General features: G+C 41.8%; 1 protein-coding gene across 8 annotated transcripts in view; it reads left to right on the plus strand.

The window, feature by feature from the left end:
* The window catches only part of LOC111841526 (uncharacterized), a 120,728-nt gene that overhangs the window by 12,866 nt on the left and 94,203 nt on the right, over positions 1-13,659 (plus strand). For 6 of the 8 annotated variants that reach the window (XR_011993960.1, XR_011993962.1, XR_011993961.1 and 3 more), the window contains exons 3-7: positions 5,581-5,934; positions 7,220-7,321; positions 7,638-7,682; positions 7,802-7,897; positions 9,839-9,931. Coding sequence is in view for 1 of the 8 variants with exons in the window: in XM_072718483.1 (XP_072574584.1) it covers positions 5,581-5,934; positions 7,220-7,321; positions 7,638-7,682; positions 7,802-7,897; positions 9,839-9,931 (690 nt within the window). In the remaining 7 variants the exon portion in view is untranslated. The remainder of the gene's footprint in view (positions 1-5,580; positions 5,935-7,219; positions 7,322-7,637; positions 7,683-7,801; positions 7,898-9,838; positions 9,932-13,659) is intronic. The other 2 variants (XR_011993965.1, XR_011993963.1) reach the window with 2 other exon arrangements.

Below are 13,659 nucleotides of genomic sequence, written 5' to 3' on the forward strand. Positions count from 1 at the left end.
GCACACTCCCTGTGTTCTCCAGCTCATAACTCCTCAGGTGTTCATTGTACCATGTATTTTGTTGTCTCACGAAAAAAGTCAGTTTGTTACAAATCACCATTATCTGTAACACTTCAGAAAAGTCAGGCAGTCCTGCAGTGGAACCACAACACAACAACATTCCCACTGCATAGTTGGTGCCTAAACTGCACACATTATTGGCAACATGCACAGCCGTAACAGCAGGGAATCTGCATTTCACCAGGTCTTTTAGATCATCCTTAAGCACATCTAAAGAGACCTCTGTTGTTTTTGTGACTGCAAGTGATGGTTTGACAGAATGTGATTGATGGTATGCAACCATGAGCTGGTGCTTATTTGCAAGGGACAGCAAAATATTCCTGAAACAACCAATGTGTCTGACCACCTTCTTGAAAAAGCTGTGTTTGGCCTCGAATCTCATTGTCCAGAGGGCAGCTAGGGGGCCAAATTCTCGAATGAGCTGAGGATAGTGCTCAAGGAAATGGTGCTTGGGAATGAGCTTATGTTGGGGGAAAACATCAAGGAATCTGCTTCGGTGTTCTGAAATGATGCTGTCAAGATAGCAAATGCTTTCTTCGGTATGGGCTCGAGACATGACAAGGTCCACAATGTCTTTCAGTGTCATCAGCATCTGCCATACAGGCTCTTGTTCGGGTACTTTTAAACCTATAATCAGAGGCAAAAGACGTAATAAGCACCAATTTTCATGTGCGTTGCCCCCTACTGATTTTCGAGTCGAAAAGTTAGCATGAATGAGATGAGGCCGATTTGTTTTATCACTCCACTTGTATGGGAAATTGCAAATGGCATCATTCAGTTCCATGAGAGAAAAATATTTTTTCTTGATCAAGTTATCAAATGCCAAAGCCAGTTCCACTGGAACAATGCCCTCCAGCAGATCATGTAAAACATCTGGAGGGTAACCAGATGTAACATGAAAATGCTCCAGTTTTTCTGACAATGAACACTGTTTTTTTACACCATAACAATGAGGGTTATCTGGACTAGACACAGCTGTCTGTACATGCAGTGTATGTTGATCTTTGGTTCTTTGATGAAAAGACCCAGATCTCACTTCATTGGACTGAAACTTGGATCGCTCCCCAACACAAAACCGGCAGACGTATGACCCTGCAAAGCTTTCGACAAATCCTGCCATAGAGTGCGCCCCCAAATTATCTGCCACCACACTGACCACAGTCCCTTTAATGGCTTTCCCTAATGCTGGAACAAAAAGACCATCTTTCTCCAAGCTTTGGATATCTGTTAACAGTGGCTCTAAAACTCGCTGGAATCCAAACTGCTTGGTGTCTTCAGCCTTACACAGAATTGCAAGGTAGATTGATGTCAATGTGGAACGTAGCTGCACCGGAATGTTTCCCAACACCCAATAGACAGCTGTGACTTTGTGCTTTTTTCGAGATGTCCCAAGAGGATTACATACCTCAAAGTCATCAATGTACAGGATGAGACTCACTCTGTTCTCCTCTACAGAGAAACACTTGTTGTTTTGATAGTGAGATCCATCACGAAATGTCTGGTACTTAAAGTCATTTTCAGTTTTTTTTTCACCTTCAAATGTGTTTTCTTGAAAAGACTTACTTAGGACCTGCACCAAGGAGGGCAATATTGGGACATGCTGGAAGGTTTTGCCCTTTTTTTATCAAGTATGTGTTCTTCTGGTTCAACAACTGAAAAATGCTTCTTCATAAATTCTCTTCTCTTGTATGAAGTTGTGTATAAGTTGTGTATGAAGTTGTGTATAAGTACTGCCTTGGGGCCACCTGTCCCCAAGGCAGTACTTATAGGGTGTGTCTCACAAATATTTTTCACTAAATCTGAGATAATGGCTGGATCCAGATCACAATTATGGCTTTTCAAGGTGGACACCACCACATCTCTTAAAAGTGGACCAGATGCAGAGGTGGATATAAACTGAAGCTCATCTACTATTTCATCAATGCATTTGTTTGGGACATTGAACATGCTTTCCAACTTTAAAAATAGATGGCCAAATTTCTCTTTTATATCTTGAGACAACTCCTGTGGTTCCCCATCCCAAAGCTCTAAGCTCTCTTCCACACAGGTCTCATCCTGAGCAAACATGGGTTCATTAGGTTGGCTTTTTAATACTTCAGTTTTAAAATCCTCAAGGGTGTGTGACTGGTGTTTTCTGTGTCTATGTGTAGCAAAGGTGGAATAAATATTTGTACTGAAGTTGCAGTTTTTGAAGACACATGCAACTGCTTCAAACTTCCTTAAGTGGTTGTTAAGATGCTCAAAATACTGCTTCTCTGAATCAAAAAAACCAGAGCAGCAAAGTAGACAAGTAAATGAAAGAGGTCCACTTTGTGTGACCATCTCCACATGGTGTCGAGACAAATGGGTCTTAAGGGCATTAAATGTTTTAAACGAGCAAGGGCAATCAGTGTGAAGACAAGGGACTGACTGGCTGCGACCACCATTTCCATGCTTTAGTCTGTAGTGTTTTAACAATCCCAACCTCTTCTCTGACTCAAAGCTACATATCTTACACATCCATCTCACGTTGTGGCACCTTAAACAGACAAATTAACCATCTCAAAATTAAACCAAACTGCCACACATAAAGAAATTATGTGACAAGTTAAACCTAATCGTTACTAATTTGATCTTACCTTGTGTCAGTTGTGGAGTTCAAATTAGCAGTCAGAAGGTCCTATGTTCTGTAAAAAATAATAAAAAAAAGGTTATCTATATGCTTTTCAACTAATTTCTACTAACTCAAGGATGCACACTGATATTTAATTTTAAAAAATTTACATATCATGTCAGCTCGGTGTCGCATTTAAAACAGGTCAATATGAAGACTTGAGTGAAATCGAGTGCATGTACACGGAGGCCACACATTTGTCCGCATCGAGTACGTACATCGTTTTTTTTTTCTTTTTTTTCCTCTTTTTTCAAAATACACCTCATGGCAGCGGTGCAGCAATTATTTCAAACTGGACTGTGGTCGTTTTATTCACAAATACACACACACAATTATAAATTCTGTGCTGAAGTTCAGGCCCTGCATATTATATATATACATATTATTATTTTATTTTATTTATTTTTTTTGTTATTTTTTTAAGACGTTAGTTAAGGCAGCAGGCGTGTGTTGTTTAGGCGGCCGTCTAAGATGTAAAGTGCTGTGGGAAATTCTGGACATACCTCCTGCCAGCAAAGTTAGTTAGCAAGTTAGCTAGCTAGCAGGAAAATACACTATTTGCTAGCGCAGCAAGCGCCGCTGCTTCCAGTGCGGAGAAACTGACTTAAGTAGGTGAGCCAACAGGAACGTACAAAGTGTGTTTCGCTTAAAACTTACCTTCATGGTTCCATATTCACTTCTTCCCGTTTCCGTCAACAAGTCTGCCAACCGTTGAAATGTGGACCATGGTACATGTCTGAGAAAGACCGCTCAAATGTGGGGAGGGGCTTTGACGTCATGCTCCGAATGCAGAGAAGGTTGCCAGATTCACTGATGTCACTCCATTACATTTTACTTGGAAATATCAACTAATTAAGCCAATGAACTGGTTTAGTGAATATTACTTGGATCGAATGATTCAATTTACATACAAAACTGAGGACACATAATTACAAACAATCACCAAGTAATGCACTACATGAAAAACTGCTATTTTAAAGTAATAGCACTGAATTGGTATTTTTTTGTAGAATTTATATAGATAATTGAAATAATAATTACAGGGCCAAAAAAACATTTTTTTCAGTGTAATTAAGTCATATTCACCTCTAGACTGTAGTCACCATCACCCACCTTTGCCATCATACTGCACTCCCCATTGGATCAGAACACCTGAAGTCAGACTGTCACCATGGTTACTGCCGCTATGCTGCAGCTGGGTCTGCACCTCCCTCATCACGCCACGTCACATCACATGACCAACATACCAAAACACAACACAGAGTGCCACGAGGGGAGGGTCCCGGGCCTGGCCTGCCCTGTCCACTGGAGTCATTAAGCAGGAAGCAGCGCACAGTCAGGGTTACATTAATATATCATTATTAGTAGAGACCCTACTCCTTTATTAATTAGAAAATGTGACCAAAGATTTATCTTGCCTTTCACAGCTGGCTCTATTCTGCCCCTTCGTCAGTCCTGTCTCTAAGTGCTCCCCAGTTCCCCAGTTTGGTCATTGTTACCTGTCACTGCTCCCAGACCCCTGTTTAATAACGTCCCCTGTGAAGGTTTGCCCACACCACAGCCTGCTTTTTGGGTTGTGCTTCCCTGATGGGACGTGACACTCTCTCACCTCCTGTTCGCCGCTGCTGTCGGTGGCCAATTCTCTATGAGTCTCTTGGCCAGGTCTTGTGTGAGTTGGACGCGTGGCCAGCGATGCACTGCATCCTATTCAGACTTTATAACACAGTTTTAGCGTGAGTATTTTCTACTCATATACTGTCTAACGGACATATCATATGTCTTTAACTGCTGTTACTGATTTGCAGCTTGAGTGTACATTGTATATTCACCAGGATCATTCACACCCCACCCCACCCCCACACTTGTGTACATATCTCTGTACAACTTTATTTATTACATCTTTATTTATTTCTAAAACTTTGGTTGTGTGTATAGACAACTGACCTACCTGCTCTTGTTGTTCTACATTACTTTTGTATAAGAGCTCTGTAACACCTAAATTTCTCATTCGTGGGATAATAAAGGTTTATTCTATTCTATTCTATTCTATTCTATTCTATTGTGTTGAATTGCACTGTATCACAATTGGGGTGAATCATATGGTATTGCAATAGTAGTTGCTTCATATGCATCTTTAATATATCGGATAATTGCCAATGCATTGAGATGTGCATGGCATCGCCTCAGTGATGGGGATTCACATCCCTATGCAGACCCAGCCCATCATCATGCAGAAGACGATGCCAGTTGTGTGCAACAGACTGTGGAAGATGAAAGCAGCAGCATTGGCCTGCTGCTGTTTAAAGTGAGGAAAATGACAAGGAGGCAATAATATATAACAAACACTTTTTTAATTATTTAGTTACCTTCAGGACTGAAATGCCTGCAGCAACAACAAAAAGGTGTTTAAATCGAGGCTTGAAATTAAAATATCAAAATAACGACATTAGACAGCTGGCATAGGTTTAGCTGCACAAAATAGCTTAAAACATAACCGATGACATACAATAATATACTTCCTTTGGTTTAGGATACGTCTAAATAGGATTGGACGGTATATAATTTTTCATACCATCATACTGTTCATACATGATTCTGCAGTATATGGTATTTTGATTTTCCAAATCAATGCTACTGCTGATGAAATCCAGACAGTTACCAAACTGTACTTTTCAGGTTTTTGGGACTTGGCGTATCACTTAATTCTTCTTCTGAGTCACGTATGTCAAAAGTGTCATAATTTAAAAAGTCATGTATGTTGAAATGGAAACAATCACACATACCTAAGTTTCATCTCAGAATAGGAGAGGAAAACACTGAGGTGACAGGTTGCCAGGTTGTGTGAAGGTTGCCTGTTCTTGTTCCAGAGCGGCTGGTGGTGACGGGTGCAGATGAGCCTGTCTATGCACATGCTGGAGAGGATGTGACTCTCAGCTGCTCTCTGGACACCCATGTTAATGTGACAGAGCTTCAGGTGAAATGGATAAAGACAGATGATGACGGTGACATCTTAGTGCTTCTGTTCGCTGATGGAGAGAACAGACCAGAGTCACAGGATGGGAGATACTCTGGAAGAGCTGAATTCTTCACAGAGGAAATTCCCAAAGGAAACTTCTCAATGAAACTGAGGAAAGTCAGGACTGAAGACAAAGCAGAGTTCAGGTGTGAAGTCCACTCAGATACTGATTCTACCAGTACTACTGCCAGGATAGCAGCACTGGGTGAGTCACTAGAAGGACTGGTTTTAACATGCATCTCAACATAGTTATGGGTGATTAAATCACATATTCGTTCCACTAAGGGTCAGTGGCTTTGCTGCAGACTGACCTTTTTGCATATACCGTAGGGTTTAATCTGCTCTGTGTAATAGTATAAATGGTCAAATTTAGTTCACTTTTAAAGACAGAAAATGCATTAAATGAATGAATGAATATTTCTTTCAGTCTTCACCTTTAGTGCAGTTTTCAGTTCTGTCATAAAAGGTATTTTATTAGAGTGATACATGTATTGTGTAATTATGGTTTTATTATTAATATTCATTTAGGAGCTACAGAGACCACGATAGTGAGACTGGGAACAAAACTGCAGTAATAACATTGTATTTTTATTAATTGTACATAACATTGTGTGACTGGGTAATACAGTGGTACCTTGACTTACGAGTGTCCCAACTAACGAGTTTTTCGAGATATGAGCCGTCTCTTGGCTGATTTTCTGCTTTGAGGTCAGAGCTAAAATTCGGGTTACAAGCCAGCTTCAGATACCCCACCACTAGTTGGCGCAGTGAACGCCGCAACATACCCCCAGCATCCCGTGTCTCACTCATTCACTTTAAGCGGTTAGCTCACAGTGGACATATTTTTATCAAAAACCCCTGCAGATGAAAGTGAGGAAAGCGTGGCGAAACAGGCAAAAATCAGCGAATAAAATTCAATTATTCAGTTTCTCCTCCACATTTGTCAACATCTTCAAATCATCTGATCTCCAAGGCAAATGCTGTACATTATACTTGATAAAACTAATTTAATGCAGTATATTGTATTGTATTGTGATTTTATACAATACTCATTATTTATAAGCACATCTTTCTTATTTAAAGACATGTAACAAAAAAAAGCTGTGGTCCGGAACTGTTTAATGGCATTTCAATTCATTTCAAAGGGGAAAATTGATTTGACATACGAGTAATTTGAGTTACGAGCTCCATCACGGAACGAATTAAACTCGTAAGTCAAGGCACCACTGTACAGTTAAACAGCCCCTTGTGACATGTTGCGTAAATATATCCAAATCGTAATTGGGAACATGAAAAATCTCATATATTAAATCTGTATGTTTTCAGGCTGAACAATAGTTAGGAATCACACACCCATGGACAAAGATTTAATCATAACTTTCTGTTCCACTTTGTGTGACTAAATGGTGTGGACGTGTTGATTATGCTGCAGCAAGACAAACAGCATATTTTAGAAAATGACTAATGGAATGTAATTATGAATATTTTAGGTTATTCCTCCCTGCATTGGCTAATTCTGGGGCTGTGCATCGCTGTCACACCTGTAGTCCTACTTACTGGTGCTTTATCTGTCAGCCATTTAAGAAGTGGAGGTAAGTGTAGCATCTGCTCTGTCATTTCTAGTAATTATGATGACATCAGTGGATCCATGTTTGCAGCCACTTATCCTGTAGAGGGCATCTCAGCAGACATGGGGCATCAGGCAGGACTGTATCTACACAGGGTGCCTGTCCATTGCAGGGCTTAACTGTGATATAATTAACACACTTTGATACTGAGTCTCTGGTAACAAACACATATATGTGAATATGAATAATTTCAGAAAGTTTTATTACTATAAACCCCTGCAAACCAAAAGAATGAACCAAAGCTGATGTCCTCACTGAAATTATACTAAAAATAATGCAGGAGCTGCATCTGGTGAGACGGACAGTCTATCCTGGGTGTCTGTAGGTGAGCATGCAGCAGAATGACCATCTGAGGATGGCTGTAGATCATTAAACTTTGCATGAACCATCGTCTAATGCTAAAGAGTATGTAGTTTATATTTTGGTTCTACTTTCTGTCTACAGGTGAAAGCAGACAGGCTCTGTTGAGTCACTGCTCACATGTCATAGTTCCACCAGTCATGGTTTCCGCAGCATTCATCCTGTGGGGTGTAACTGAAGGTGAGCCCATTGAATATGGTTTAAAGAAGCTTTACAAAGAGACAGATTACATTGTTTTTGTTGTGCAGGCAATAAGAAATAAACAGTAGCAGCATAAACAGCAACCTGCTGGGGATTAATTATATGAATTAGTGACTCTGTAATTTGAGGCTGATACTTAGATACTGAACTAGCGGCTCAGCAGTTACAGCGGAATCTTGATTTAATTAGTGACTGGGCCGATACCTGGCAGATGAAATTTAACATAGACAAATGTAAGGTACTCCATGTAGGGAGCAGAAATATAAAGTACAAGTATTTTATGGGACCTACTGAAATAAAGGTAGCTGATTATGAGAAAGACCTTGGTGTGTATGTTGATGCTTCCATGTCTCATTCTCGCCAGTGCGGAGAAGCAATAAAAAAGGCCAATAGGATGTTGGGGTATATCTCCAGGTGTGTGGAGTTTAAGTCAAGGGAGGTAATGCTAAGATTATACAATTCCTTGGTGAGACCTCACCTAGAATATTGTGTGCAGGTTTGGTCACCATATCTTAAAAAGGACATTGCGGTCTTAGAAAAGGTGCAGCGTAGGGCCACAAGAATGATTCCTGGTCTTAGAGGAATGTCATACGAGGAAAGGTTAGTTGAGCTAAATCTGTTCAGCCTCAAGCAAAGGAGACTGAGGGGGGACGTGATCCAGGTCTATAAGATTCTAACAGGTTTGGATGCTGTTCAACTGAATAGTTACTTCAGCATTAGTTCAAATACAAAAACTCGTGGCCATAGGTGGAAATTAGCGGGAGAACATTTCAAACTGGATTTAAGGAAGCACTTCTTTACACAGCGTGTAGTCAGAGTATGGAATAGTCTTCCTGATAACGTAGTGCAAGCTGAATCCTTGGGTTCCTTTAAATCAGAGCTAGATAAGATTTTAACAACTCTGAGCTATTAGTTAAGTTCTCCCCAAGCGAGCTCGATGGGCCGAATGGCCTCCTCTCGTTTGTATAGTTCTTATGTTCTTAGTATTTGTAATCTATACTGTGGTGATTCACTTTGAAGGTGAATACATTTCCTTCATAAATTAACTAATTTCTAGTTTGATATGTATTTCCTAAAAGATTATTTTATTGAGAATTATTTTGTGTTTGCTCAGAATGAGCACCTGCTTTTCTCCAAGAAGCACACTGATGTTGAAATATATAGTTACTATTTAAAATAGCAGAGGCTACTGGTGACTAATAATAGAATTTTAGAAGTTAGCAGTCAGTAATGAAGTGACAGGTAACATAAAATTCAATGCAAAGTTCAGCAGAGTAGAAGAAAGAGGAGTTAGAAAAACAGGGAGCAATTCTATGGCTACCTACATAAATACTGTAAGAATTCTCTAAATTTTTTCTGCATCTCCCCAGAATGGTGTGCAGCTCGGCAGGTTAGGGTGCTTTGTCTGTGTTTGGAGGGTCATTTATTCAAATCCCAAATTCGACAGTATCACACCATGGGCACGGTATCTAGATGGAAGCGAAGGCAGGCATGGGGAAAGCCAAAGTCGGTTTTATTAAATGAAATTACAGGCAGGGCAAAAAGAAACCAAACCACGAGGGCTCAAAACAGGGTCGTGAGGATCAGGTGAGAGCACAGGTCAAACTGGAGAGCACATGTAAGCAGCGACATCAATGACTGGACTGGGGAACTCAAGACAAGGAGGCATTATATTCATCACTGATGAGGGAGCAGACGAGAGGCATCTGGGGTGATCCACACGGGGGCTGTAACGAGAGGCAAGATTAAACAAGTAAGATCAACAAGTAAACAACAGAGACAATAAGGGAGAAGGGATGTGGGGTATGACAGACAGTGATTTTACACCTGAGCCCTTGAGTAAGCACTTTAACGATCAATTACTTCAGGTATTTTCTGACTCTGCTAAATAAATAAAACGTAATGTTAACTGTTTCCCAGGATCCAGAGAAGAGGCTGTTACTGGTACTGCCATCAGTCTGCTGTACATCCTGGTGTTGATTAATATGGCTCCATATCGGAAATTCTTTACACGTATGTTTACATATTTCCACATTTCCTATTCTATTTCCTACACTTAATATTACATGCGGTTGTCACTGTTTATAAATACAAGTGTTTGCAAAGAAATTGTAAAAAAAACAGGATTTTAGAATTAACCACAATTAGACATGGATCATTCTCAGCATTGCGTGATTCTCTGAAGAATGATGAGTCAACGGCTGGGTATGGTATATGTTACTTGGTATTAGTATTCCTAATTGTTTTCTATTTGGAAAGCTGTAATGACATGAAGAATTTAATTTTGAAGAGATAACCCCAAGAGAAGAACTTTTACTTTATAAATAAATGTTTATTTAAAGCCAACCTTATTCAGTGTAATATGTTACCAGATCATCATGTTTATATCCCACTGAGAAATACTTATAATGTGTGATTGGGTGTGGGTCTCTAAATCAGAGAAAATAATTAGTTCTGGTGGGTGGCGGGTGGATTATTTATGTGTACATCAGGATTCGGATGGAGTCAGAGCCGATCTGTGCATCACTAATGGTGACACAGCTGATCAGGGAGGCTGGGAGAACAAAGGCAATCTGTCTGTCCTGTGGCGCGACCTGGAAAATGCATATGGCTCAATTCCACACAAGCCGGTGCAGCTGCCTTTGATGGAACATCATGTCCCCTGTAGTCAGAGATCTCATTGTGGATTACAGCAGCAGTGTCAGGGTGAGAGCCTCCTCGGGAGCTGTTATATCAGGCTGGAATAAGGCTGAGATCAGGATCCTCACAGGCTGCATTATCTCTGTGATCCTGTTCTCTGTTGCCATGAACATGCTCACAAAATTTGCTGAACCAGAGTACAAAAAACAGAAACTGCCCAATGCCAGCCACACATCAGAGCATTTATGAATGACATAACAGTAACCTCAAAGTGAGTCCTAGGATGTCACTGGATCCTTCACAGCAGGATACAGCAGCCATCAAGTCCACCTGCACTGAGTTGGATGGCTGGCTGAGGTCAGTGAACCGGTCTGGCCTACTGGGGTAATTTAAAGCAGGGCTGTACCAGCATGGTATTCCTCCAAGAGTTCTGTGGCCATTCCTGGTTTATGAAGCGCCAATCACAACAGTAGAGACATTGGTGAGGAAAGTCAGCAGCCACCTCTGGAGATGGCTAGGTCTCCCAAGGAGCCTGAGCAGTATGACTCTCTATGGTCATCAAAACAGGATAGACATAGTTTCCCCCCGTTCCACCTGTAATGGACTATTCCTACTTTGAGACTTTGCGCAATCCAGCTTTCTTTTCACACTGGTGGGGTACTGCACAGTGGTGTTTCACTGCCAAGTGAACTGGCACGAAGTAGCCTAACAGAGGAAGAAAATGACACAAATATACAAGACTAACATTACATCTCCGGTGTCTATGATACTATCCCATTAGAGTGGTGGACACATAGTGAACAGACATAGAGAGAACACAATTAAATAGGCGTATTCAAAAATTCAAGACTAACCTTAGCCTCAGCAGTGACGTAAGGCATTGGCTATCCTAGACTACATCCTAGGGCCATGGCAATAGAGGAAATAGATAAACTTAAATTTGGCAAATTAATCCACAGGGGTGATACCCCACTTCCCCCAGTCAGTGATTTTACAAACAGCACTCCTGCCCCCAGCCTGATCAGTAAGATTTACCGCTGCCCCCCTGCACTTCGATCAGGCATCCCCAAGGCATACGCTTCCTGTCAGTTTCACAGCTGCCTATTTTGTGCGATTCATTTATTGGAAAGTTGGTTATTTTGCCACACAGAAGAATCAATGTTTTAACTAAACCAGTTATCAGCGTGATAATATTATGTCAGGTCACTCCGTCCCATAGCCTAACCGTGCTCAAAGGCTCCTTGCAATAAATGACTGTTTGCCTGCATCTGAATCAAGGTCCTTGTTACTACAGGAAACTCTGAGGCCTCCACCTGCACAGTGCAAGTGTCCTTGAGCCTAGCATTCTAACTCATGGGTGACATATTAACCAGGGTATGTCATCTCATGGTGTAAGGAAAAAAAAAAAACAACCTGTGACTGATACTCAAGTGCTTGGAGGAGGACTTCAAGGTCACAAGAGCTAAGAGACGTGTGGTGCAGAGGGTCGAGTGATCTGAAGGTCGTCAGAGCTGGGATAATGGTGAGGACTGGCAGGAACTGGAGGGCGGAGGAAGCTGTTTTGCAAGCCGAGTCAAGGCTGCATCACAAGATAATGGTAGGAGTGGTGATGCAAGGACGAGCTGGACTAGGATCCTTCTCAACATCCCACCTTAATCACCAAATGGGAGGAGGAAAACTTCCTGGTCCAGCAGGGAAGTGAGAGCAGCAGTGGAAGAGGAGACATTGTGTGGGATGGTGGGAATGAGGCAACAGGGGGCTTAGCGAAGATTGTAAAATGAAGTAAAGAGGAAGGTGACCTGGGCTAAGCTGTGGAAAGCTGACCCACACAGCATCAAATTCCTCATCCAGGCTGTTTATGATGCTCCCCAGCCAATCCAAACTACACAAATGGAGAAAGGCAGAGACACCAGCCTGTCCTCTGTGCTCCATGCAAGGAACCCTGCAGCACATCCTAAGATGCTGCCCAAAGGAAGTGAGTGAGGGGCGCTGCTGTTGGAGGCGTGACCAGCTCCTGAAGGCCATTGTGAAGGCATCAGCTCAGGAGCAGAATGGCCTAAACATTCCCGGCCTTACAGGCTGGCCATCACCTTCACTAGAGCAGGGGAGCAATGAAGATCTGCAGCAAGAACCTCAGCTGGTATTTGGGACCAAGGTGGATGGAGAGCAAAGTCGAGGTCGGCTGCAGGTGCTTTATAGCCCGATCTTTAACTAAAGTCTTCAGTTGGTCGGGCATTGAAGGTGAGAGGAAGAGACGTCACAACACCATCGATGCGGCAGAGAAAGCCTCAAGATGACTGTGGTTCAAGAGAGAGGAGTCCTGGGGGAAGAGTAGCCATTTAGCCACTGGGACACAAGCTGGGGTCTGATCAGCCCCAGCCAGATCACCTGGAGGAGGGTGTATGATGTTGAATGACCTGAAACACCTGGGGCCTCATGTATAACGACGTGCGTAGAATTCGCACTAAAACATGGCGTACGGACAAAACTAGGAATGTGCGTAAGCAAGAAAAAATCCAGATGCATAAAACTGTGCGTAAACACAGATCTACGCACATTCCCTTTATAAATCCGAATGAGCGTGAAATTTTACGTACGTGAACGAGCCCACAGCCACCCCCCCGACCCGCCCATAATTATGTATATTTGCATATGTAAATCTATATAAACGCCCGCTTTGTTCTATGTTGTTCTTAAACAACAATGGATAAACCACGAGGGAAAAAGAAGTATTTCAGCGAGTGCGAAGTGGAGGTTATGTTAACAGAAATTGAGAAAAGAAAAGTGATATTATTTATTGCTATAAGTGGCATCAGCAATAAACGAAAGTTTATGGAGTGGCACAGCGTGGTGGAGTCAGTTTAAAGTGTTGGTTCCGAAATTCGCACGGTGGCCGAAATTAAAAAGAAGTGGTAGGACATTAAAATCGACGGCAGGAAAAACGAATGGCCGCTCACCTTAAGAGTCTTAACAGCACAGGTGGATGTAGCGGAATTCCCGGTCTCACACCCTTTGAGCAACTAGTTGCTGCGATGATTGGAGACACACTTTTATCGGGTGAGGGGGACGCCGATCTCATCGCGGGTGATTTTTTCTCGTAC

The sequence above is a fragment of the Paramormyrops kingsleyae genome, chromosome 12 (assembly GCF_048594095.1).
Source record: "Paramormyrops kingsleyae isolate MSU_618 chromosome 12, PKINGS_0.4, whole genome shotgun sequence".
Taxonomy (NCBI): domain Eukaryota; kingdom Metazoa; phylum Chordata; class Actinopteri; order Osteoglossiformes; family Mormyridae; genus Paramormyrops; species Paramormyrops kingsleyae.